The sequence below is a fragment of the Lactuca sativa genome, chromosome 7 (genome assembly GCF_002870075.4).
Source record: "Lactuca sativa cultivar Salinas chromosome 7, Lsat_Salinas_v11, whole genome shotgun sequence".
In the NCBI taxonomy this organism is placed as follows: Eukaryota; Viridiplantae; Streptophyta; class Magnoliopsida; order Asterales; family Asteraceae; genus Lactuca; species Lactuca sativa.
In genome coordinates this window covers 161,570,865-161,597,511 of record NC_056629.2, presented here as the reverse complement: position 1 = coordinate 161,597,511, position 26,647 = coordinate 161,570,865, and the positions used below count along the sequence as shown (strand labels likewise).

General features: G+C 39.2%; 2 protein-coding genes and 1 long non-coding RNA gene across 4 annotated transcripts in view; 2 read left to right on the top strand and 1 right to left on the bottom strand.

Annotated features, from left to right (window-relative positions):
* Positions 1 to 15,331: 15,331 nt before the first annotated feature.
* On the bottom strand, positions 15,332 to 18,512 carry LOC111895700 (uncharacterized). The gene is made up of 4 exons (XR_002851658.3): positions 18,443 to 18,512; positions 15,757 to 15,867; positions 15,587 to 15,673; positions 15,332 to 15,487 (listed from the first exon to the last, which is right to left on the bottom strand). It is a non-coding gene; the product is annotated as an uncharacterized LOC111895700 (long non-coding RNA).
* A 1,766-nt stretch (positions 18,513 to 20,278) lies between these two features.
* LOC111895632 (protein TIC 62, chloroplastic) lies at positions 20,279 to 24,938 on the top strand. The gene is made up of 14 exons (XM_023891708.2): positions 20,279 to 20,539; positions 21,122 to 21,236; positions 21,316 to 21,388; positions 21,472 to 21,520; positions 21,620 to 21,796; positions 21,882 to 21,963; positions 22,079 to 22,151; positions 22,240 to 22,350; positions 22,438 to 22,590; positions 22,690 to 22,802; positions 23,547 to 23,750; positions 24,107 to 24,292; positions 24,398 to 24,586; positions 24,687 to 24,938. Exons 1-14 carry the CDS (start codon positions 20,365 to 20,367, stop codon positions 24,736 to 24,738), a joined length of 1,752 nt encoding a protein of 583 aa, XP_023747476.1. The 5' UTR covers positions 20,279 to 20,364; the 3' UTR covers positions 24,739 to 24,938.
* Positions 24,939 to 25,883: 945 nt separating this feature from the next.
* The window catches only part of LOC111895727 (uncharacterized), a 1,742-nt gene continuing 978 nt past the window's right edge, over positions 25,884 to 26,647 (top strand). For both annotated transcript variants that reach the window (XM_023891804.3, XM_023891803.3), the window contains exons 1-3: positions 25,884 to 26,038; positions 26,253 to 26,349; positions 26,465 to 26,603. In XM_023891804.3, coding sequence (XP_023747572.1) covers positions 25,953 to 26,038; positions 26,253 to 26,349; positions 26,465 to 26,603 — 322 coding nt within the window. In that variant the 5' untranslated portion in view covers positions 25,884 to 25,952. The remainder of the gene's footprint in view (positions 26,039 to 26,252; positions 26,350 to 26,464; positions 26,604 to 26,647) is intronic.

Sequence of the window (26,647 nt, the reverse complement as noted above, 5' to 3'; positions counted from 1 at the left end):
GGGTGAAGGGGGCGAGGTTGGGGCGCATAAGGTTGGTTTAAATAGGGTGCAAACCCTTGGAATTTAGGGTTTCACCAGACAACGGGGACTCGCCGAGTCCAGAACATGGACTCGCCGAGTCGCCAACTTAAACGTGCCCCCAAACCCGTCTCTACTCGGTGAGTCGGGCCTACAACTCGCCGAGTCCAAGGCTAAAAACGTAAAATACTTACATAAATTTTACGTATCAGGAACCAGGTGCTACAATATGTGTGAGATCACTCATTAGCAATGAGTATTCTGACAGTTATTATGATATGTTTTTAGCATGGTGACGTTACGCGAGATATCAGTTGGTAGTTCAGGTGTCGGGGAGGGATCTGGCTCAGGCTCTAGAGCCAGACAACTTGTTGATCAGATGAGGGATTTCATTTCCATAGAGATTATGCGCAACATCATTGATCGGACTCCAGTGATTTTTGGTTCAGTTAGAGAGGCCATCGTGGGGCTTTTGGACAGTCGTCTTGAGGCTGTTATGGCCGGGATAGTTTCAGGGCAGTTTGGGGCTCGTCTAGAGCCCGATTCTTATGGATCCCAGGGATACGTCAGGGAGGGGGATCCTATTTTTAGATCTTGCCATCAGGGGTCGGGAGTGAGTGGGGCACCCTGTCCCCAGGAGAGTCCCCTATATGATTTGGTCATTGCGGAGGTTTCACGAGTCATTCGCAAGGAGCTACCTAACATCGTCAAGAGGGTCATTGATAGGTTGACCGAGAAGCTTCATGATCAGACAGCGGGTGTTCAGATGATTGATGGGGACGACGGGGTAGCGCATGAGAGAGAGATTTACCGGGAGTCAGAAAGGAAGAGGAAACCAGATGAGGTTCAGTGGCCCACAGGTTCGAGTAAAAGAACCAAAGGGCCGAGTTTGAGATTGAGAGACTTCCAGGGCCGCAACCGATGTGGGAAGTGTGGTAGGACGCACATGGGTGCATGTAGGAGTAGTAGAGGTGGTGATCCTAGCTGTTTCAAGTGCGGCCAGACTGGTCATTTTAGCAGAGATTGTGCTACTACCATCGCTCAGGGGCTTGATCCGATATGTTTCCATTGTAGTCAGATGGGCCACAAGAAGGCCCATTGTCCGAGTATGTATACAGAAGGGCAGGTGCCAGCTCCTGCCCCTGGGACTTTGAGAGCCACCAGCAAACATCAGGGTCGGGCAAGGGCGCCCACGGCTCGGAGCAGAGTATTCCGGTTGATTTCAACAAGGATTCGAGCAGCACTGGATGTTGGGGGTACATATCTTTTACCTTCCTGTCAATTATTATTCATGATATTATTGTTATGTTGTTGCATTTATATCAATAAGCATATGTGTTGGGGTATTATATTACCTGCTTGTGATTGAGTTTTATGCCATCTGCATACCTTGGAATTAGAATGGTAAATTGGAGGTCGTCCCCTCTAGATCAGGTTACTTCAGATGCGGTGACTGTAGCATGTATGTGTAAGATTCAGTAGTGCCTCACTACTTTCGGAAGGTGTCATTCGGGTATTGATCAGTTATATCCTCAGTAGTGACAATTTAAAGCTTCTAGTGAAGTAGCTAGCAGACAGTAGGGAAGTGGGTCGGAGATGTTTACCCTGAACGCAAGTTCTCAAGATGCAGTCACTAAAGCAAATACAGTGAAGGATTGAAGAGTGCTCGGTTAGTTAATAGGAATGGTTTGGATCTGGTAAGGGTTAGTCGGAGCACCAACAGAGGTAAACATGGGCGGGCAGCGGATCGCCCTTTTCATGAAAGGAAGGTTGGGGAATCCTTTCGACCAGTGAGTAGTAAGGAGTTAGCCGGATCCAAGTGGGGAAGAATCCTCCGAGTATACAAGGGTAAGAGCACGTAGAACCAGAATGAGTACGTGACCTCTGAGAAGAAAAGTTAGTAGCACAGCGATTGATGGATTGAGGAGTTCAGGATTGGGAGTTTGAGGAACTTCCCAACAGTTAGTTCATGTAATCGAGATGGTTAGTAGCTGGTTGGGAATCCAGGGTTGGAGGACCGCCTGTAGGACTCTAGTGAGTCGGAATGAGTATCTTAAGAACGGTTAGCAAGAGATGCTTCCGTGTTAGTAGTCAGTGGCAGAGACAGCCTACAGAGCATGGTAGAGTGTTGTAAGTCTGCGGGGGCAGGAAAGCCGCAACATTTTTCCAGCAACAACGAGTTAGTAAGGAAAGTGTTGTAAGTCTGCGGGGGTAGTCGTAGCATTCACTAGCATTCAGACAGTAGTAGAGTGTTGTAAGTCTGCGGGGGTAGTCGTAGCATTCACTAGCAGTCAGATAGTAGTAGAGTGTTGTAAGTCTGTGGGGATAGCCGTAACATTCACTAGCAGTCGGATAGTCGTAGAGTGTTGTAAGTTTGCGGGGGTAGCCGTAGCATTCACTAGCAGTCAGATAGTAGTAGAAGTGTTGTAAGTCTGCGGGGCTAGCCGTAGCATTCACTAGCAGTCAGATAGTAGTAGAGTGTTGTAAGTCTGCGGGGGAAGCCGTAGCATTCACTAGCAGCCAAATAGTATTAGAGAGTTGTAAGTCTGCGGGTGTAGTTGTAGCATTTATCAAGTTGATGTTGTCAGGATTCGATGTATGGACCAGATCGGTTGGATCGGGAGGTTGTTAGAGCCACGATGACAAGATAACTGGTGGCAACTAGTTCTAGCAGAGGATTTCGTTCGGAAATCGTGTGAATGACTAAGTAAGGAGTCCTTAAACTCCACAGTTGAGTTGGAAATCGGTGTTGCAGATAACCGATGAATGATTGGAGACCAAGAAGGTCTCGAGATATTTTGGGAAGCAACCATTAGGCAGTTCAGTGTTTCAGGCTGTTCAGTGCTCCAGGCAGTTCAGTGTTTTAGACAGTTCAGTGTTTCGGGCAGTTCAGTGTTTCGGATAGTTTTAGTGTTTCGGTCAGTATTAGTCTTGCGATGGGGTGTAGTGACCGGTGGGAGTCCGGTAACCCAGATATTGGCAGGTTAGATTGGACCAGGGTAGTCTCAGTTCATCCGGTAGGCAGATGAGGGGCAACAGAATTCTCACAGCAGGGTTGGATAATCTCAGAGGGGAGGGTTTGACCTTGTTGTGCAGCTCTCGTATGAGTCTTAACCGTTGCAGGGATGAACCTTTTACTCGAGGAATTATCTGATCCATCCGCTGGGATGGGTGCTCAACACTAAGTTATGGAAGTAAGAAGCATTCGGTATATACCGGCAGTAGTGACCAGCACTGAGAGTGGCTGGAGTGATGGACATTGTGAAGGGTACATTCCTCATAGTGACAAAGGAGGTGGATAGCTACAAGAGGCAATCTTGGGAAGGTTGGAGAACGTACAAGGAAAAGGGGGTAAACCCCAAGAATGTTTAGCCTAAGTACTTGGGGAGTACCAGAAGGATTGCCAGTTGAGCCGAAGGTATTCTCAGGAAGGTTGAGGATTAGATTGTACTTAGGGATTTTATCTGCAAGGATTATGCCATCCAGGATGACCGGGCAGAAGGTCAATAGAGTTAGAGTCACTAGGCAGGGTGTTGGAGGCGGATGGCAGGTCAGTTGGCCATAGTGAACTTCGAGGACAAAGTTTAGTTTAAGTGGGGGAGAGTTGTAACACCCAAAATTAGAAAGACCAAGAAAGGAAAGGAAAACCCTAAGTCAAAGGGGTCAACTCGTCGAGTCCAAGAAGGAACTCGACGAGTCGAAGCGGGATCCGGGTCCTAGATTAGGTGACCGACTCGGCGAGTCGGCGAGAGGACTCGGTGAGTCTGGTCTGAAGAGAAAACCCTAAATCCGGGACTTTGTGCCCTATTTAAACGCCTCATTCTCTTCCCTAGAGTTCCTTTACAGCCCCTCTCACCCAGAACATCAAACCCTAGCCACCATGTCCTTTTTTGGAGCAAGATCTAGCCTTGGAGAAGTAATTTGCAAGCTTTGATGAAGAAGAAGAAGGAGGAGTTGGGAGGTCCAAGGAGAAGCTTGTTGGTCCAGGATTAGCTTCTCAACATCATCATTTTCTGGTAATAAAGCTCTCACCTTGGCTATTGTACTTCTAGATCTAGTTTGCCCCCAAATGGATGGTTTTGAGCTCAAAAACCATAAATTCGTAATGATGAAGCAGTTGTATCGGTTCATATTGTAGATCTAGACATCCTTGAGCTCCAGGAGCTCAAGAAAGACATCTTTTGGTAGCCATGACCTTGTTCTAGCCCAATTATCCTCCTTAATAGTTAATTTGTAGTGTTTTGGCTTCATTGCATCATAGACACACGTAAAGTTAGCAACTTTATGTGTTCAGATAGTCTTAGAAAGCTAGATCTATTGTTTGGAGCAAAGGAGAAGCTCTGTGACTCGAAATTATGGGAATGCACGTATGGACTCGGCGAGTCTGGGAGATGACTCGGCGAGTCGGGCTAGATATCAGACTTGAGTCGCATAGTAACTCGGCGAGTCACATGGGTAGACTCGGTGTGTTGTATGAAGATGGACAGGAACTCGATGAGTTGGAAGAACAACTCGACAAGTCTGTTGAAGATTGCCTTAGACTCGGCGAGTCAGTTCTTGGACTCAGCGAGTCAGGTCGTGAAACCCCAAACCCTTCTAGTTAAGACTCGGATCAATGAGTTGAGTGGAGACTCGGTGAGTTGAGCAGGATGGGACTCGGAGATCGTTAGACTCGACGAGTCTTGGGGTGACTCGGCGAGTCAACGAGCTGACTCTGCGAGTAGAGTCAGTCTGGAGGGTTGAATTTGACCAGGACTTTGACTTTGACCAAGAGTTGACTTAGTTTGACTGTGAAGGGCAGTTTAGGACTAAGTGTTATATTTGGTATTAGTAGATCGGGGAGTTTTTGGAGCAGCAGTGCGAGAGTTGTTTGATAGCAGTTAGAAGGGTATCAGCAAGAACTTCAGCGATGCAGGTGAGTTTCCTTCTAGTAGGAACGAGTCTAAGGCCACAATGTCGGCCCGTTTAGTTAGCAGTAGTTTCCGGACTTCGGTCTGATGCAGTAGTTAGTATGTTTGATGCCTTCGTGGCTCAGATAGGATTTATGTGTTATGTGTTACGGGCTACGGCCTGATACAACATGCAATATATGTGTTCATGCTAGTTGATATCTTATGCTATGCTATTTTCAGTCAAATCCGGACTTCGGTCCGATGTAGTCAGATCCGGACTTCGGTCCGATGCAGTTAGTCCGGACTTCGGTTCGATGCAGGGGACAAGGTCCCAGTTAGTCCGGACTTCGGTCCGATGCAGGGACAAGGTCCCAGTCAGTTTCGGACTTCGATCCGATGCAGGGGGCAAGGCCCCTGTTAGTCCGGACTTCGGTCCGATGCAGGAGACAAGGTCCCAGTCAGTTCCGGACTTCGGTCCAATGCAGGGGGCAAGGCCCCAATTAGTCCGGACCTCGGTCCGATGCAGTGGGCAAGGCCCAGTATGTGCTTTATATGTTATTGCATGGTATGTGGTAGTTTGGGGGATCTCACTAAGCTTTGTGCTTACAGTTTCAGTTTTTGGTTTCAGGTACTCAGTTTTCAAAAGAGGAGCTCGGAGAGATTGCAGTGCCCACACCATAGTCAGTTAGTATGGGATTGTTTACTCTGATAAAAAGAATATGTTTTGAGTTAATACTTTGAATTTATGTTATGAGCGGTGATATGTTTTTATTAATATGATTTTAATGTTTTAAAAGAAATTTTTTAGTCGTGATTTTTGGGTCGTTACATACATGCAATAAAATTTCAAAAGCATGATGCCTACAACTAGCATACAATTTTGGTGATGTGACTATGGGATTGTACTCTGACATTATTACTATTTTATGATATGGATTTGAGCCATGTGACTACGGTTTTATCAGATGATGTGACTCGATGATGTATTCTTATTAATGTTTTTCTGAATCGTTATATCAAAATGAAATTTTTGGTCTTGAAAATTGGGATGTTACAAGTTGGTATCAGAGCCTTGGTTTGAGGGATTTGGACACACTTTCGGGGGTGTCTGGACTCAAATCGAGGGTTTGAAAGATTTTCACAAGAAAATAGTTTTTCCAAAAGTTAATGTGAAGAGTTTTGATAAAGAACAAAGTGTGTGATGTGTGCAACTCGCCGAGCTCAAATAAGTTTTCCCCAATATACCCATACATTTTATGTTATGATGTGATATGATTATGAGAACTGCATGCTAGATAGGGCTAAGGATCTAGGAAGGATGCCTTTTATGCCTATTGTATGTGTATGAGAATTGCATGCTAAATTAGGGCTAAGGATCTAGGAAGATGCCTAATATGCCTGTTGTATGAGCTGCATGGTAGTATTGATTATTCAGTGATATGATCGTCTAGATAAGATATGCTTGGTTTGTGTTACTTGATGCCCGAATGTTGCTTGCTTTGTGCTTTAGGAGTTCTAGTTAGCTTTAACTAATTAGTAAACAAATATGCTAAGTCATATATTGCAAGGACTAAATAATTTTCAGAAGGTTAGGTCTAGCCCTATTTTGCAGCTCTTTTTTGAGTCCAACCGTTGTAGGGTAGGACCTCTCATTCGAAGAATTATCTTGTCCAGGTAATATATGATGGTATTCGCGAGCTCGTTAGGTAAAGGTAGCAAGGACTCCTTATGCAAATGATGGCAGAGAATGGGTTGGAGGAGTTACCCTAGGGTAAGCCTAGGATGAGATTTACACAAAGTGCAACAATAATAGGAGGGACTTGGTGAAGTCGAAACAATCCTTGAGGAAAGTACAGATAGATGTGGAAAGTAGTATGGGCTCGTACTACTGAAAGCAAAGGATCCGTACTCGAATCAATGAGGGCCGAGATAGAACTAGAGAACTTGTAGAGTGTGTGAGACCTCTTGAGATTATGTATGACCCTGACACTTATGTATTTTGTTTTAGAATAGTGGTGATTACGTGTCACGGAGTAAGAGGATCGGAATCAGGTTCCGAGCCATTTGATGAGGGACTACGTGATTACATTGCGTCTGAGATTATGAGAGGCAACCTTGAGTCGACCCTGCTGATATTCGGGTTGATCAAGGAAGGGATTATCGAGCTGATGGAGGATCGCCTCAGGGCGTTTAGGAGCGACATGGCATCTGGCCAGGCAGGGACACGCACACTCTCCTTCAAGGATTTCAGGGGATGTGGTGCGCTAGACTTCCATGGGGTGAAGGACCACATTGTTGCCAGGAGGTGGATTGCAGATATGGTGTCTGCCCAGTTGACGAGCTTCTGCCCTGAGGGGTCGAAGGTCTGGTATGATGCGCGTTGTTTGAGGGACAGAGCTAGAGATTGGTGGGATTCAGTTGGTGATTCGTTGGGATCCCCAACCATTGAGGCCATGACTTGGTCGGATTTTGTGACTAGGTTCAAGGACGAGTTTGCGCCGACTGTGGAGCTTCAGCAGCTGGCCATGGAGTTCTTGGATATGAAGCAGACGATTGAGTCGGTGGTAGAGATTACTGTCAAGTTTAGGGAGTGGGCCTTATTGGTGCCTCAGTACGTAGGGGATGAGGAGATGCGGAAGACCCGCTACCAGGGCATGCTGAGGTCTGACATTTGGTAACATGTCAGCTACTCAGCATTGCCCAAATTGGAGGACCTGATTGCGAGGGTGAGGGAGAGGGAGATTGATATAGAGCACCTCAAGAATAGGAAGGCAGAGACTAGACAGGTTACTGGGGTTTCAGGGAAGAAACCCAAGGGATCCGACTCTAGGTTAAAGGGCCATTAGGGCCGCAACTGCTGCGGGAAATGCAGCAAGCCACATGAGGGGTTTGTAGACTAGGGTCATCGGGCTGCTATAAGTGCAGCAAGACTGGGCACTTTGGCAAGGATTGTACTACCCATAACCCCACCTTTCAGACATCAGACATGATTTTCTTCCATTGAAATCATAAGGGCCATAAAAAGACTGACTGCCCGAGACTAGTCCCAACAACGCCAGTGGCGGCGCCAGTTCTAGTGACTCTGCGGATTATGGATGGCCAACAAAGCAAGATAGATACTCCGGTGGTGAGGAGCCGGGCCTTCTAGTTGACCGCAGAGGAGGTGCGTGCCACACCCAATGTGGTGACGAGTATGTTTTCTTCTCCTTATCTCTTATTATATGTCGTTTATAATATTTATGTATATGTTTTATGTGTTGTTTAGGATTGTTCCATGTGAATGGTATCCCAGTCCAGGTGTTATTCGATTCGGAGGCTACCTGATCGTTTGTCTCTCTTGCACTTAGCAAGAGGTTCCCTGAGTCCTTGGGCACGTTGGATTTCCCTTTAGAGGTCGAGATTGCTGACGACCGATCAGTACGAGCATTAGAGGTTTTCAGAGATTATGTTTTGAGGCTATATGAGGAGAGCTACCTAGTAGACTTGGTTCCCATTCCGTTGCATGGGAACTAGGTTATCATAGGCATGGACTGGATGAGCCCTAATGGGGTGGTAATCGACTGTGTGCAGCAGTTGGTACGGGTCAGGACCCCCAAGTAGGGGAGAGCTGGTGATTCAGGGTGAGAGACCACAATGTGGACCAGCTGTGTGTTCGGCAGCGAGGGCTAGACGCAACCCACAACATGGTTGCGTAGGGAATGTCGCCTACGTTATGGATACCTAAGAGGCGGGTAAGGCGACTATGAGTGATGTACCAGTGGTTCGAGAGTACTCAAACATATTCCCAGAGGCGCTGCCTGGGATACCTCTAGAGAGACAGGTAGAGTTCAGGATCGACCTAGTCCCTAGTGCGGCTCCGATAGCCAAGACACCATATCGGTTGGCTCTTCCTAAGATGCATGATTTGTCTACACAACTTGTAACATCCCGAGGTTCAGGTATATCTTTCTAAACCTTCTTCTTTTCAAAATTGTCAAGTTTAACCCCCAAAAGAAAAGTGTTGCAAGTGAGTACGCTGGGTGTACTAAAGAGTACGTTGCGCGTACTCATGAGCATGCTTTGGACACGGACTCCACCAGGTACTCTGGGCGTACCTTAGGCTACACTAGGCGTAGTGGGTCCAGACTCAAAACCCTAAATGAGACATGAGCACTATAAAAGGAATGCTATGGCCTCCATCCCAGCCACCATTCCATAGAGTGAAACCCTAAGTAAGCCCTAACCTTCATTCAAATCTCTGTGTGTGTGTGTGATTGAGCTCAAAGTGTTCTTGTGTGTTGGTGAAGGAGAAGAGGAGACCTCGAAGAAGAAGGATTGGAGTCCAATCTTCTAGATCTGAGCTAAGCTGAGTTGGGAGCTTCTCACAGAGGTAAAAAGCTTCAAACTTGGTCTCTTTGTTATGAGCATCTTTTAGGAGCATTTTTAGGGGTTAAGTCCTAAAGGTGGAGACTTTATGAGCAAAGGGACTCCATGGACCTAGATCTGTCCCATCTCAGTGTAATATGTGTTGTAAATCCATAAAAATCTCATCTTGGTCGTTAGTATGGAGTCATGCATGAGTTAAGGACTTAATGAGGAAAGAGGATAAAAGGTTGAAGTGAATAATGACCTTTATAGCCATGCAAAGGATTAAAGGCTTCGACTTTATGGTTTAAGAAACAATAGAGTGCCTAGATCTGAGATATGAGCTGTTATCTTAACCTATTCAGACCAAAAACCATGGAAGTGTGAAACTGGGACTTATGATGGGCGTAATCCCAGTAAGCGCAGCGTAGGGGTTAAGTTCCCCGATCCTGGTTAGCCAGAGTATGCCCCGCGTACAAGAGATGGTACGCCCCGCGTACTGCCGTCTGTTGACTTTCGTTGACTTTTAGGGTTTTGGTCGACATGAGGACTTTCGGGTCCGGGAAGGGTAAAATGGTCTTTTACCCTTCTGTGGGATTAGGAAAGGTTTAATTTAGCCTTTGAGAGCCGTTATTTATTTGAGGAAATTGTTTATGTGGTTAGGTGGAGGCTAGATCATTAGTTGAGTTCGAGATTATCCGAGTTACCCGAGGTGAGTCTTCTTACTATACATTACCTAGAGTGGTACCTATATGCAAACCAGAGGGTCTTAGGTGTTATGTGATTGTTTGTGATTATGTGATTTGTGCTATTTATATGCCATGTGATATATAGACCGAACCGGAGGCTCCAACGAGCTAGATCGCACCGAAGGGTCCAACGAGCTAGACCGAGCCAGAGGGTCCAACGAGCTGCGGGACTGGAGGGTCCCGCTGAGACACATCAACCAGAGGGTCGTACCCAGTTGTAGCCTCGAGTAGCGTATGTGTTGTATATGGTATTTTGGGGAACTCACTAAGCTTTATGCTTACCGTGTTAAGTGATATGTGTTTCAGGTACTAACGATGATCGCAGGAAGGTGCCAGCATGATCTGTACACACTGATGGTGATTTATGTATTTGAGATTTTGGGATTGTTTTATTGAGATGACATTTGATACATTGGGTTTTGATATTATTTTATGAGTTATATTATGCTTAAAAGAAATGAAAAATTGTTTTGAAAAAAATCTCGTCGTTACAAGTTGGTATCAGAGCCTTGGTTTGAGGGATTTGGATGCACCTTCGGGCGTACTTGAACTTAAACTGAGGATTTGAGAAGAATTTTTATAAAAGTAACAATTTTTCTAAAAAGAGTAAAAGATTTTGAGAAAAGGCAAAAGGAGCAGTGTGTACGATCAGCCATCGCCCGAACGGTGATTTCCCAAAATACCCTTACATTATGTGTTATGATATTATGCAATGAGTTATGCATGCTAGAGCAGGCTTGGTAATTCATATTTTAGGACTAGAGTGGCCTGATTTGTGATGCCTTAGCCTAGGAGTTCTGCTGCTGTAAGTTGCTTTGAGTGCAGGTAGATGGCAGAGAGTAGCTTATGAGAAGCACCATATCAGTGTGCGGTTCAAGTAAGAATCCTTAGGGTACTAAGGAGCAAGTAAGGTTGAGTTATCGAGTGTGAGTATACTTGAGCGAGTCTCTGATATCTTTATGTTGTGTTTCAGAGACATCATGGTTAGGACACGCAGCACTCTAGAGGGCAGCGGTGTTAGTGATGAGGAGATTTGCCGATTGATTCACGAGGAGGTGGCCGCAGCCATCCGGGCTGAGATTCCGGAGATGTTTGATGAGCGATATGCTGCTTTGTCGAAGGCTGCTGTTAGAAGTTAGGATTTGAGTTGTAAAAGTCAATATTACCTTAAATTACCTTTAAGGTAAGACAAACACTTAAAAAAAACAAATTATTAACTATTTCCCACAACAAAATCTAATCAAAACACTTTTTAAAAAACTTATTTTCCTACCACCATAAGTCAATAAGTTATTTCTATCTAAAAGTCACTTTGAGGATCCAAATGAAATTTCAAACAACCTCTAAAACAGAAAGGTTATCTAAGGTGGTGAGAATGAGAGGATCAAATATTGTTTATCACAGAAAGGTTATCTAAGGTGATGAGAACGAGAGGATCAAATATGGTTTATCATCAATGCAATGGTGGCATAATTGTGAAACGTGATACACTCTTGACCCATGCGCATCGTGTGCCCCTTTCTAGTTAGCATTTAGATATGGAAAAATGGATTTATAGATATATAAAATTATTGCTATATAAATGACATGAAACATAAACTAACATTCAATGGAGTGATATAAAGTTTATATTCTAAAGAGATTAACCGGCAACTCAACCTATAAGTGGTAAGTTTTAAGTCAATTATGTCAAATATTTTGATTCTATTAAATATCGTGTAGTTGTATGTTTTTTACAATTACCTGTTTTATGTAATAAGGTTTTATATATTACTTCTCTAATTATATTTAACCTTCAAAATTTTCTTATTTTTTCACTATAGATTTACTACTAACTAGATTAAAACCCGTGTTAAACGCGGGGAGCATATAAAATAACATTGAATTGTAAACATATATTACATCATAGGAAGCATGACAATTAAAAGTAGATTACCATAGCTATTTTAAATTCATTAACATACATTACATTAGCTATTTTAATTTCATAACAATTAAAAGAATAAATAAAAAAAACTAATAAATCATAGAATAATATAAAATATTAAAATAGTTCATTACAATAAAAACAACTATGTTCGAATGCAAATTAAAATATATATAATCAGTAATATCGACTTGGCATAGTCACTGTATCAAAATCAGAACGGACTGAAAAAACTTGTTGAGAATGATATGCCGGAACCACATACTCAATCGTATTTCCTCTAAAGAAATATAGGGTATTGTTTCTATAACCCCACCATTCATGTGCACTTTCATTGTAAGTACTATCATCTACTCTAACCCACCGATTGTGAATGAAAATCCAAATAGCCCACGAACTATCTCCACTTATAGAGAGATATCCTAATTTTCCGTGAAACTTGATTAGTCTCAATGCATACGGTTTTAATTCATTAATAGTAGAAGGTGAAAATATGAGTATATGTTCTTCTGAATAAATATCAAATCGCAATATGGTATCATTAGATAATAAGAAGTATACGGCACCGCCACTTGTAACTGCCTCATCAGAGATAGGATAAACAGATGATGGTAACCGGATATTTTGAAACTCCCTCCATTGCCATGTAGTAAATGAAAACAATTCTATGTTGTAGTAATTATAGTCCACTTTTTCCGTAGGCATATCACTACAAATAAAATAACATATAAGTAAATCATAAAGTAAATTAATAACATAAAATGTACTATATATAAACTATTACGATGGCTTTGTGTATGACAATCGAATGACCTTGAAATGTAACGGGTTCGAGTTGATAACTACCAAAGCAAACTTTGTTGCAGTGTATTCAGAGGTCGGAAATGGTATCCATTTGGCATCTGAAGTCGTTGGTTTGATAACAAATAAAATCTTTGAAACGTATTCATGTGGATCATAGGATTCAAAAAGAAGGAGTCCACACAATGATGATGCTAAAATAGTACAAGTATGTGGTAGCCAATTAATGTCATGATTGTTGCTACCAAAAGACGGAAGAAACTGACGCTCTATATATCTCCATGGTTTTTTTTGTTGAACGATAATTCCACAAACCACATTATTTCTACGGTTGTAGTTATGAAGAACATAGTTGTTGTATGTTAGATTTCCATAATATGTATTTGTACAACGTACAGTAGCAAATGTTTGTAATGATGTTCGTGAAAGAATTTCAATAATTAGTTCAGAAGTCAATAACGATAACCGCAAAAGAAAGAAATAATAAGATAATAATATTAGAAAAACTTAAAATTTAATATTTGATGACATATGATTTTAATTGATAATAAGTATATTTGTAGCATTGAGGGTAAAGAATTTTACCCGATCCATTTTCATTTTTTTTTCCAATACATCAATGATTGTATTGTTAGACGTGATCCATGAGATAGCATAAAACTGCAGATTGTGTTTCTTATCAACAACTATGACATGACAATTGCAGTTTTGAAGGTATAATACATTTTATTTTAATAATCACATGATTATTTATATATAAAAAAATTATTATCGATGTATTTGATTTTGGTTTCCAGGAAGCGGGTCCCGAAGGTGGGAAAATTCAGCTCCATTTTGAAGAACTTTTGAAAAATAATACAGCTGTTTATGTGGTAAGTTAAGTTGTTTGACTTTGAGTTTAAGGGGGTGAAGGGCATTTTCGTCTTTATGGTATAAGTTGGTTCAGATAAGGCTCGAAAGTTATGAATTAGCAGGCTATTTTAAAATTTTTTTGTATTGATTAATGGCAGTATGGAAAAGAACATATATGCGAAAGTCCATCAGATACGTTAGGGAATGATAATTGCAGCCTTAGAGATGATGAAATTTTAGTTACATATATGTATTCTTTATTTTTTTGTAATAATGTTATGTTTCCATAATGAACCAAAAAATGAAAAGCATTTGTATACGAAATGTTAATTTTTTTTTGTTTTTTTGTTATATGTTATATGAAATTTGAATGTTTGGAGATTAATCACAAAGATTAATTAGCGAAGGGATTGGCAAAAAGATTAATTAATTACTTTTATCTTTGGTTGATAATGGGTACTGCGCTAATAATGCTGTAAAGTGAAATTTGAATGTTTGGAGATTAATCACAGTCGAATCATTTTTTTAAGGACAAAGGGACAGTTTGGTCAAAATCTGTTTTGGTTGACTTTCAGACATTTTTTTATTTTCGTATACTTGGAGTTTGAATGACATGGATATGGCTTGGTCCCGCCATTGCATCTGTAATTGGATCGATTTCTTCAGGAATTGGTATAGTGAAATTTTGATTGAAGGGTATTTATGTCAACAATGTAAAATTAAGAAAAGTTTTTTATTTCTGGGAGTTGGTATCTCTTTGATTCGATTTTCATTTGAAGTGGAGGTTTTTTTTTGTAGATTTCATGGGTTTTTTTGTGGTCCTATTCTTGAATGGATCATCAATGGTAGAAGAAAAAGAAAAAAAAATATGAAAAAGAATTTTAATTGGAAATGTAGTAAGACCCCTCCTCAAAAACTATATATATATATATATATATATATATATATATATATATATATATATATATATAGTTTTTGAGGAGGGGTCTTACTACATTTCCAATTAAAATTCTTTTTCATATTTTTTTTTCTTTTTCTATATATATATATATATATATATATATATATATATATATATATATATATATATATATATATATATATATATATATATATATATATATATATATATATATATTCCTTGGTCCAAAACTACTTAATTAATCATATTATTAGCACAATATTATTTCTGCCAGATTATCTTACTTTTTGTTCGACTTTAATTACATTTTCAGGAAAATCTCAACTCAAATTGAATTTTAAAATGGCAACGAACTGTCAATACCTACTCCACAATAGCAATCTACTTCGGACTAAGAAGCACATTTCTATTTTTATGTGGGTATTACAGGTTTGTTTGCGTTATTTAGTGTAAATATCATTCAAATAAAAAAGTTCTCAATTTATCCACTTAGTGGATATATCTACCCTTACACAGTCAATTTGACATATTTGCCCCTCCGGTTCTATTTTCCATATTTGACCTACACAGTAAAATTGACATATTTTCCACCTATTGGACATAATTGCCCCTATATAGGGAAATTGACATATTTTCCACCTATTAAAGGTTTTACCCTAAAATACATTATTTTGTTAGTTTTGGTTGTTCTAAGTCTTTGGAACAAATAACATTGTACTTTAGTGAGTCTACTATCTTTTTTCTTTTTTTTTCATTAAAACATAAAAATAAATAGTATTTAATTTTTTTTTTCACAAATGAAAAGCTAAGGGTGCACCGGGAATGGAAAATAATGTTTGTGTTTATTGTTGTCAAAGGCAACATCAGTTCCAATAGCAGTAACATAGTTTCCAATCACACCAGAAAAGTTGACAATCGGATTTGCAGTCAACCCAATACTTGTGCAGATTCCAGCATAGTCATGCAAATATTGGAGTTCCAACTATAAAAAAAATAGAAAAATAGCCATTTTTATATCACCATTCAAATTTAATATAAAGATGCAGTTATTATTATGTTGTTGTTCAATCAAATTGAATACCTTGCCAGATCTTTGATCAGGAACTTTGAAGCTAAGGATTGCTTTCAAACCTGGAGCAGGTTCATCAATTACAATGGTTGTGGAGAGCTACATTAATGTTGCAGGTAGTTAAAAAAACAATCAATATAAAAGATCAAATAGCAAAACAATATATGATTGAGAGATCTTACATTGGAGTTTGTGTCGACTTTGATGTCTGTAGTAATGTTGTTCCTTTTTAACTGGGTGTTGACATCAGCAAGAAATTGTTCGCCTTTCTTTGTTCCAGAGGATGTGATTGCCTGCGATAAGAAGAGAATATTATATGATTTACAGATTCATACTTTCTAACAGACATATTTAGCTTTATTTGATATCAGAATCAGATGCTTCAGCAACATAGAATATAAAACAAAGGTAAAGTGTAACACCCCAAAGTTGGAAAGTCAAGAAAAGAAAGAAGACCTCAATTTTTAGGGAAGACTCGGCGAGTCCATGGAGGAACTCGGCGAGTCCGAGCGGGATCCGGGTCGAGGTGTAAGCGACCGACTCGGCGAGTCGGCCAAGGAGACTCGACGAGTTGGGTCTGAACGAAGAAAACCCTAAATTCGGGACTTGGAGCCTATTTAAGCGTCTCATTCTCCTTCCTAGGGTTCCTTTACTGCCTCTTTACCCCAGAACACCAAACCCTAGCCGCCATATCCGTTTTTGAGCTAGATCTTGCCTTGAAGAGTGCACTAAAGCTTGGAGAAGGAAGAAAGGCCTTGGAGGTGCAAGAAGGGACTGTAGATCCGAGATTAAGAAGACATTTCAAACCAATTGGAGGTAATAAGCTGTTGCTTGGAATCCCTTTTTGCATCTAGATCTATTCTTATGTGTGAGTTTTGGTCATTGTTGGTATGATAAGTAACCAATTCGAGTGGGAGGTTCAGATCTGAGGTTGCTACCTCAGATCCATGTTGGATTTGGTCTTGAATCCCCTTATGTATCAGCCCTTGGTATGTTGAAGAAGTATGGTTGCCATAAACCCTAGTGTAGTTTGTTTTGAGCCTAGATCTCTTAATCTACACGTAAAGTTTGCCACTTTACGTGGGGAATAGGCCCTAGAAGTATGGATCTATGAGTTGGAAGCTTTGTTTGGCTCGAAAAGCCACTGCATGGATTGAGGACTGGATAGACTCGGCGAGTCCTTCGAGTGGACTCGGCGAGTAGCTTGAAGATGAGGAGGAACTCGACGAGTGGGATGAGCAGCTCGTCGAGTCAGATGAAGATGGGCATGAACTCGGCGAGTTGGATGAACAACTCGTCGAGTTGGATGAAGTTTGTCGTGTGCTCGACGAGTCTGTTCTTAGACTCGGCGAGTCAGGTCGAGTGGTCCCAAACCCTTCGAGTTAAGACTCGAGTCAGCGAGTCAAGCCAGGACTCAGTGAGTTGGTCAGGACAGGAATCGAGAATCAGTAAACTCGGCGAGTCAGGGGCTGACTCGGCGAGTAGAGTCGCGAGTGGAAGGACTCTGGATTTATGGACTCGGCGAGTCAGCAGGGTGACTCGGCGAGTAGGGTTGACCTGGAAGGTTGACTTTGACCAGAGTCGACTTAGTTGACTGTCAGACTAAGTGTTATATGTATATTGATAGCTCGGAGAGCTAGAGGAGCAGCGGTTCAGAGGATTGTTGAGTAGCAGCCAGAGGTTTATCAGCAGAGCTCAGCAGTTCAGGTGAGTTTCCCTTCAGTAGGAACGGGTCTAAGGCCACAATGCCGGCCCGTTTAGCTAGCAGTTGTTTTCGGATGTTGATCTGATACAGTAGTTAGTATGTTTGATGCCTTCGTGGCTCAAACAGGATTTATGTGTTATGTGTTCCGGGCTACGGCCCGATGTAGTATGCAGTATATGTGAGTTTATGCCAGTTGATATGTTATGATATGCTGTGTTCAGTCAGCTTCGGACTTCGGTCCGATGGAGGGGACAAGGTCCCAGACAGTTAGCTTCGGACTTCGGTCCGATGGAGGGGACAAGGTCCCAGACAGTTAGCTTCGGACTTCGGTCCGATGGAGGGGACAAGGTCCCAGACAGTTAGCTTCGGACTTCGGTCCGATGGAGGGGACAAGGTCCCAGACAGTTAGCTTCGGACTTCGGTCCGATGGAGGGGACAAGGTCCCAGTCAGTTAGCTTCGGACTTCGGTCCGATGTTAGCCTCGGACTTCGGTTCGATGTAGGGGGCAAGGCCCCCGTTAGTCCGGACTTCGGTCCGATGCAGTGGGCAAGGCCCAATATGTGCTTTATATGTTTTGTGTGATATGTGGTAGATTGGGGGAGCTCACTAAGCTTCGTGCTTACGGTTTTCAGTTTTGGTTTCAGGTACTCGATTTTCAAAAGAGGAGCTCGGGAAGATTGCAGAGCACACACCATAGTCAGTTAGCCTGGGAATGTTTGACTCTGATAATGATATTATGTTTTGAATTTAATACTCGAAAGTTATGTTTGACTTATGATACGTTTTATAAATCCAGTTTTAGTAATGTTTTAAAAGAAATTTTTAGTCGTGATTTTTGGGTTGTTTCATAAAGCAACTACACAGTGTAGTGAGTTGCATAAACCTCATTTACAGAAATCTAGTCCACAAAATGGAAATTATTAAGCTTGCTTCAGTCCTTTTAGCCTAATACTTTCCACACATATCAGAGACTGCATGTTGTTATGTTTTTAAAAATGTTAATAAAAAACGCCTTACAATTTCAAATTATAGGGAAACAAGTAGAAGCATATATCGTAAATGATAACCACAATCACGCAAAGTAGCATGCATTCTTCTAACAATGTCGAATCATAAGGTAATCAAATAGATCTAAAGACACGAAAAACGAAAAGAGAACTCACAACTCCAGTAGGTGAATAGGTCGTGATGGTGAGCTTATGATCGGCCTGATAATCCCTGTACAAAAGATCTTCATCACAAAAAAAAAACAAATTTAAATAAGGAAATGTGAATCCAATAACAACAATATTTACAATCCTTTCAAGCTGAATTATACACACATATAACCTGTTCATCACATTTTTCTAGGTTTTCATAAGTCAAAAAGAAAAAAACCCTAATAAGTCTTGTCTCCATTAAATAAAAAAGATACAATATTTGAATTTTCAATACCTTGAGACAAAATCGAGAAGATACATCTTGATCAAATACTCCCAATGCAACGACAAGAAGCGATGTGAAGAAGACATTGTAAAGAGACAAATACCAATCATTATACGCAGGTTGAGCTGAAAATGATGCATAAGCTTCATACAAGAAAATCGTGGTTCCAAATACGATGTTTTTATAGAAAAAATAGCATATCTGCAAAAATTAAACCAACAAAATCAATCAAATATTCAATATACGACATACCCTTGTGCATCAAATTTGGGGATTTTTTTTTTTACAGAATTCTTAACATTGAAGAAATTCTTCGGTAAGACCAATGTCCATGTACTAATAGCAATTGTTCCAAAAACCGGAATTGAGCAATTGGGATGTCGCTCGACATAACCGCCTGCATTCCCTCAACTCCACTGATTCCGATTCCGATGTCGGCTTCTTGAATCATTCCGACATCGTTAGCTCCATCGCCGATTGCTAATGTCGTCTTTCCGGTTCCCTCTTTAACAAGTCGTGTAACCAATGCCTTTTGTTTTGGTGATGAACGACAAATGGTCGACGCGGAGAGTTGATGGGGAATCGGTAACGATGGGGTTATGCATATCGACAGCAGGAAGGAGAAGGAAGGGGTTAGAGTTCATATCTATTGAGTTTCAGGGAGCTGATTGTATTGATTGTTTAGAGAGAAAACAAAAGAACGAAGGAAAGAATCGTAAGAAGGAAGTTTTATTCGGGAGGCGCGTGTATTATGTTGGGTCAGGATGATGTCAGCAAAATGATCCCAAGGTGGAGACTAAAGGAGGGAAATGCAATCAAGGGTTATGTTTCTTCAATGAAGAATTTAAGGTTTTGTTTTAGTAATATTTAGAGATTAGTTTTATTTTTTGTATTGAACTATATTAATTTTATTTAATGTTACTATTATGACTTTTTATTTTTAAAAATATTGTATTGAACTTTTTATTTTTATAAATATTATATTTATATATGCTTAAATAACGTTCCAGGCACATAGCATATACGTTCAAAAAGGAATAAGTAGCGGTGAACAAACCGTTTTTTTTTCAAACCGAACCGGTTCAGTAAACCGATTCGGTTCCGATTCTTAAATAGTAAAACCGGTTCAACCATAAACCGGTTTGGTTCAAACCGGTTCCGTCATAGAAAAAAAACTCGAACCTATCTAAACCGGTTACACCGGTTCTATCGGTTTGATTACTGGTTCACGGTTATTAAACCAGTTCTAAGCCGATTTCAATGTCTAAAATCTTGAACGGGTGCAAATCAGCGGTTCGGTTCATAGTGGACTGGTTAGTAGTGAACCGGTTTACCGGTTCAATGACCGGTTCGGATTTGAACCGGTTTTTTTTGTGCAAGCCTAGGAGTAAGTCGCTATCTGGCCCATGTGGTATAAATGGGCTTTAGGATCATGTGAGGCCCAAATCATGTGATCTGACTTGTGAGTTTCTGGTCATCAGCCCATTGCGGTTTCCCAATGGTGTTTCCTGTTGGGGTCCACGATATCTAGATGCAGAGCAGGAGATGCCACAACTGCAATGCTGAATAAAGTAACCATAAACTCGTAGATATCACACGTTAGCGCGCTTTCTCTCTCACACACACAAAATCTGAAATTCAATTTTGATCAGAAGCTTTAATGGAGCTTCGGTCAGTTCAGTCGCCGGTCGTTAGTAGCATACCTGCAAAAGGCTTTACAGAATCGCAGCAATTCATATGCTACCGCCAACTTATCAAATCGTTCGGAACGAAGAGAATTGTTCAGTCAAATGCTATCAAGCTCAAACCTGTTCGATTCAAGGTTCAAGCCGCAGGTATTACATCAATGCTGTTTGTTTTCTCCAAATTTTGCAATGTGAATCGTTATTTCTGATAAAGCGTACGTTTAATTTGTGATTTATGTATGCTTTGACTTTAAAGTAATATGTTTTTATGTTTCATTGAAGATCAGTGAGCATTTCGTTATCAATTCCAATTTATATGGAAGCGATTTTTTTTTAGGGAGTTAAATTATGTAATTCGGCGTGTAAATGCTCTCTAGTAGGGTTGATATTAGTCCTACATTGTTCATATTCTTGTCTTCTTGATATCGAATCATTGGTTAATATCCTCAAAACTGAAAAGGAATGAATATATCTTTATGAATAATGCATATTTTATAGAAATCGATCATCCATTGCGTTTGTCAGGATAACACGATTAAGGGGGAAATCATCTGTAGATTTGCTTGGCATTTCCTTAAATTAATAAATAACTCTAAAGCTTCTGTCAGTTTTTAGGAACAGTGATCAAATTTGAGTTACTCATAATTAGGAATAGAAGGAATTCACAACATGGACTGTGTTTTGCTTTGTAGTTCTTCATCTACCTGAATAATCTTCTACTGTTTCTGCAAGGTGCAACAACAACTGGTTTGCAACCAACTGAAACAAAAACAAAAGATGGTGAAGAAGACGGAAATCTCATCTTTGTTGCAGGAGCAACTGGCAAAGTTGGTTCACGAACAGTAAGGTCAAGATACAAATCATCAAACTTTTCTTTCACTTGATTTCAAAAATCAAAACCATTAAATAACATAAGCTTCATCCAGGGAGCTTCTGAAACTAGGATTTAATGTTCGAGCTGGTGTCCGAAGCATTCAAAGAGCAGAATCTTTGGTCAAAGTATGCATCTAACTAATCATCACCCTAATCAGTTTCTCAAATAATTAATAAACAAAAACACTGTTTTTTTTCTTTACCTATAGAGTGTGAAGCAAATGAAGCTTGATGAAGCATTATCTGATGGAACTCAGCGTAAGAGAAGTATCCCTGACTTTAATAACTGATATGAAGTATGAATATGAACCCTAATGTTTTTAATAACATAATTCTGGTATGTACTCTGTAGCCCAGCTATAGAAAAGCTTCAACTTGTGGAGTGTGATTTGGAGAAACCAGAACAGATAAAGTCTGCATTGGGAAAAGCTTCAACAGTTATATGCTGCATTGGTGCTAGTGAAAAGGAGGTATTTGATGTTACTGGACCTTACAGAATCGACTTTCAAGCCACAAAAAACCTTATTGATGCAGGTATATTATATCTGAACTAATTTTTCACATACAATAAATGTTATTAAGTTGAAGAATTGGTTACTTACTTCTTTCAATTGTGTAGCTACTGCTGCAAAAGCAAAACACTTTATTTTGGTTACTTCTTTGGGAACAAACAAGTTTGGATTTCCAGCTGCTATATTGAAGTGAGTTCAAACTTCAAAGTTCAAACTTCAATTTTCTTGACTATTTTACTATCTGAATTATCTGAAAATTCTGAAATTATGCTTACAATGATGATAATTCTATTTATGTTTAAAGTTTATTCTGGGGAGTTTTATGCTGGAAAAGAAAGGCTGAAGAAGCACTTCTTGCTAGTGGGATTCCTTACACTGTGAGTTACATCAAATTACAAATTACATCTCACATCACTACCTAAACACATACAAAAACTATTTTTTTTTTTTTTAATAAAATTTCAGATAGTGAGACCTGGTGGAATGGAACGCCCTACAGATTCCTTCAAGGAAACACATAATCTTACACTCTCTCTTGAAGATACTTTATTCGGTGGATTAGTATCAAATCTTCAGGTTCTTTTTAAAAGCCCCATTGAATTTTTTATATATGTTTTTGAATCTTTACATTTTTTAATATAAAACCAAGATTTGTGTTCTTAGGTGGCTGAACTCCTTGCATTTATGGCAAGAAACCCAAGTCTCTCATATTGTAAAGTAGTGGAAGTGGTTGCAGAAACAACTGCACCATTGACTCCCATGGCTGACCTCCTTACAAAAATACCACCTCAACGTGCTATACCTTACAAACCAAAGGTACATACATTACATAATACATTTACTTCAAGTTAAAAATTAAATTGTTGTTTTTTTCTTTGGTCAAATTTGTTTACTTATCTTTTATAACATTATCAGGAGCCAGAAGCTGTTAAAGTGTCTGAACCTGTTAAGAGCACGAGTTCTGAGAGTTCAAGTGTTGTCATTGAGTCAAAAACAGCTCCACCAAGGCCACTCTCCCCATATACAGCGTAAGCCATGTTCATTAATAATTTAATATTGTTAGTAACATTATTAGTAAAATGACCAAAATTTGAGTTTGCAAATTTAATTTAATTTGTGAAATTGGTTTATGAATAGTCCCACTAGAGAAAAAACATTTCATTTTGTAATTTTTTTGGTGAGATTGCTCTTATTTTGTGGAAAAAACTAGGAAGAATATAAAACTATTGTATCTTTGTTAAAAACATAGGACAATTTGAAGAAAAAATGTAAAATTCTATGAAAAGGAGGATTGAGACTACCTTATCCTTATAAGAATGGGTTTATCTCATAAAAAACCTTATATTTTGTGTGTGTGTGTGTGTGTGTGTTTATGGATTAAACCTCAACTTTATTTTTTGACTGAAAAAGACCTTGTATTTTTTTCATTTTTCTGAAAAAGTCATCAACTTTGTATTTTTTTTTCATCAACCTTCTAAATGCTTCCAAATAAACCCTCAACTTTTTTAGATTTTCTCGAAAAACCCCTCACATTTTCCAATTACTTTTTGACAAAAATGACTAAATGAGTCATCGGAAAAAATGAAAAAATACAAAAGTCTTTTTCAGACAAAAAATAAGAGGTTTAATAAAAAAAAAAACATAAAATATAAGGTCTTTTATGGGGTTAACATAAAACTATTGTACCTTCCATAATATTATTTATATTAAATTCTATCAAATATAACCATGTGTAGACTCTTTATTGTTGATAGTACTAATTACTGTCACAGTTATGAAGGTTTGAAACCCCCGGTATCCCCAATTCCAACGCCACCTGGCGGCAGTAAGGTGGTGGTAGAAGCAGTAACAACCACTACTCCTCCCACTGACACTGAAACCACCACAAAAGTGGAAACCATAGCTATTACAGACGAACCTACAACACAAGTGGCTGTAGAAGTGCCAAAAACCAGGCCTCTCTCTCCTTATGCTGCGTAAGTCAATATCGTCATATTTTCATATGTATATTTTTATATTTCTTATAATCATCAAAATAATAATAATAATAATAATAATAATAAATATCTCACTTGTTTTGTAATGAATTTATTTTAGGGATAATGACTTAAAATGACTAAATGTACAAAAAATATTAAGGACTAAATGTGTACAAAGTGAGAAATATATTACCCTAAATGTGTACAGTTAAACAAGTTGAAGGGGCAAATGTGGACGATAAAAAAACTCAGTGACGAAATGTGAACAAATTGAAAAGTGTATTACCCTTTAATTATACATATGTATGTTTTTTATAATTTAAAAAGTAATAAAAGTTTTTACTCGTTGACAGTTACGAGAATTTGAAGCCACCAACCTCTCCAACCCCAACACCAAGCGGATCCAAACAAACACCATCTTCTTCCTCTCCACCACCAGAAGTTGCAGCAGAATCCACTGTCGTTTTCACCTTTGAAAACATTGAAGTCAAAGAGGATCCTCCTCAAACTTTGACTTCTGGAAATTCACCTTACCTTGTGTAAGTTTTATAGTTAAAAAAAAAAAACAATTTATATTTTATTACATTACGCATCTTCAATCTACAGTAATAATTTGAGGGGGTATATTGTAATATTGTATATAGATATGACAATCTGAAACCCCCTACATCACCGTCACCATCTTCAAGCCCCCCATTGGTGTCTCCACCAACAACTGCGGTATCTCCACCACCAGCTGCCGCCACAGACAACGGGTCTCCGGTTGCTTCGTCTCCAGAAAACACCTCTGATGTCACAATGGTGAAGCCAAGGCCACTTTCGCCTTATGCTATGTATGTTTTTTCCTTAATTTTTTTTTTTATTATTTTTATGTTTTTCCTCTATGTAAAAAAAATAATAATAATGGTTTGGGACAAATTTTTCTTTTTGTAGGTATGAAAGCTTAAAGCCTCCAACTTCTCCAATTCCTTCCACCCCTCAGTAAAAGTATATATATGTATAGTAGATCCGGAATGTAAAAGAGCTTTGAGGCATGTCTAGGCAAACCATCGAATTTCACCCCATTCTTTTTTAAATTGTAATATTGAAATCGGTTCCAATATGATCAAAGTCTGAAACTATACAATTGTTACATTCACTAAGTTATAATTTGTGTGTAATTTCATCACAAAGTTAAAGATAAAATTGATAGGAGTACAAATGACAAACTCATTAATTACCTTATGAGAGTTAAGTTTGTTATAGTTAGGGGTCGTTTGATCGTTGCTAACTGAGTTAGAAATTCTAATCGAGTGCATTTGAAAGTAATTGATTAGCAATCTGGTCACGTAAAGTAGTTATATAGTCAACGACTTTTTAACCACTTTTTATGCCTTAAATGTTTTGGCCCTCACTTCCTTTATATTGCACGTCAGTATTAACCATAGTGTTCTGTTCAAAGTTAGTAAATAAGTCATCTTGAACATTGTATTTCTTTATAAAATAATGGATCACATCACAAACAATGACTATGTCTCTTTGCACTGGAAAAAGGATAAGAAACCCTTATTTCTCATGAGTTCAGTTAGTTAGCGTGTTAGTTCATTTCTTGTGCATAAATAGAATGCAATAGTGTTCTATCAAGTTAATCGAGAATTTCATTTATCTTCTCCCTTGGTATTTACATGGTATCAAAAAAGAGGTTGCTTCCATCTTCAAATTAGGACTATAAGTTATTTCTTTGATTGTTTCTTCATGAATCAATAGATGTTGCCTTCCGATGCATCATGCATCTTGTGAAACTCAAACTCGCATACTCTAGTTGAGTAGTCAAATTCACATCAAGTTTCACATTTGAATCAAAGAATGTTAAAATTTTCATATTCGTACAGAAATTGTGAATCTCAATAGAATCAAGAATGATAATTCAAATTCGATTTGAATCTTATTTCAGTGATTGCTCTCAACAAGAAATAAAATAAGCTATGATATCATCATCATCATATTACATAAAAGAGTGAAATCAAGAAAGAAAAAAAAAAGAAGAAATTCTTGATTAACTTAATTAACAAACTTAACGTGGGGCGACAAATTGACTTTCCTCTATAGGACAGGGGTCGAATTGTAACTATATCGTAAAGGAAAGCTAGGGCGTAAAGGTTTAATCGCAGTCAATTGGAAACTCGAAAGAACCTTTTAGGGTTTTAGGGTTTTTCCTTCATGGATGAAACGGAGAACCTGTCGGAAGCCAAGAGAACCACCGTCGGGCCGCCGTCCGTGTTGGAGTACCTGGACCCCAACTACTGGTTTGTCATTTACGAACTTGTTTCCTTCAATCTCCACGTTAAATTACAACTCGTATTCGTTTGAATCAGTAGAACAGTTACATGATCGAGTATAATCCCCTCGTTTTTCTTCTAATATATATCCCTTTAATTGAATTCTAATTGCAAAACTAGAATCTGGATTTGTGATATACTCTTCTGATGCTTTTAGTAATACTGGATTGATTATCATTAGGAATGAGAGGTTTACTTCTGAAGACCATTACGAATGGCTCAAAGATTACTCTCATTTTCGTCATCTCATTCAGCAGCATATCAAACCTTCTTCTTCTGTACGTTTCCCTCTCTTTATTAGGGAAAATGAATCTTTCTCAAAACCAAATACAATAATGATTGAACATGTGAATATGTGATTAAAGTGTGTATAATCAATCAATAATGCTACAGGTATTGGAACTGGGGTGTGGAAACTCACAACTATCTGACGAATTATACAAAGAAGGAATCACCAAGCTAACCTGCATCGATCTATCTTCAGTTGCAGTTGAGAAGAAGAAGAAACAGTTGTTGTCCAAAGGCTACAATGGTTTGTTTATTGTATTAATTTCAAGTTTGTATGAAAATGTATCC

Coding starts and splice junctions, on each gene's coding strand:
- LOC111895632 (XM_023891708.2), top strand. CDS start 20,365: ATGGAGCTTCGGTCAGTTCAGTCGCCGGTCGTTAGTAGCATACCTGCA. Junction 21,797..21,881: donor AAAAAACCTTATTGATGCAG/GTATATTATATC, acceptor TCAATTGTGTAG/CTACTGCTGCAAAAGCAAAA. Junction 21,964..22,078: donor TTTCCAGCTGCTATATTGAA/GTGAGTTCAAAC, acceptor TTATGTTTAAAG/TTTATTCTGGGGAGTTTTAT.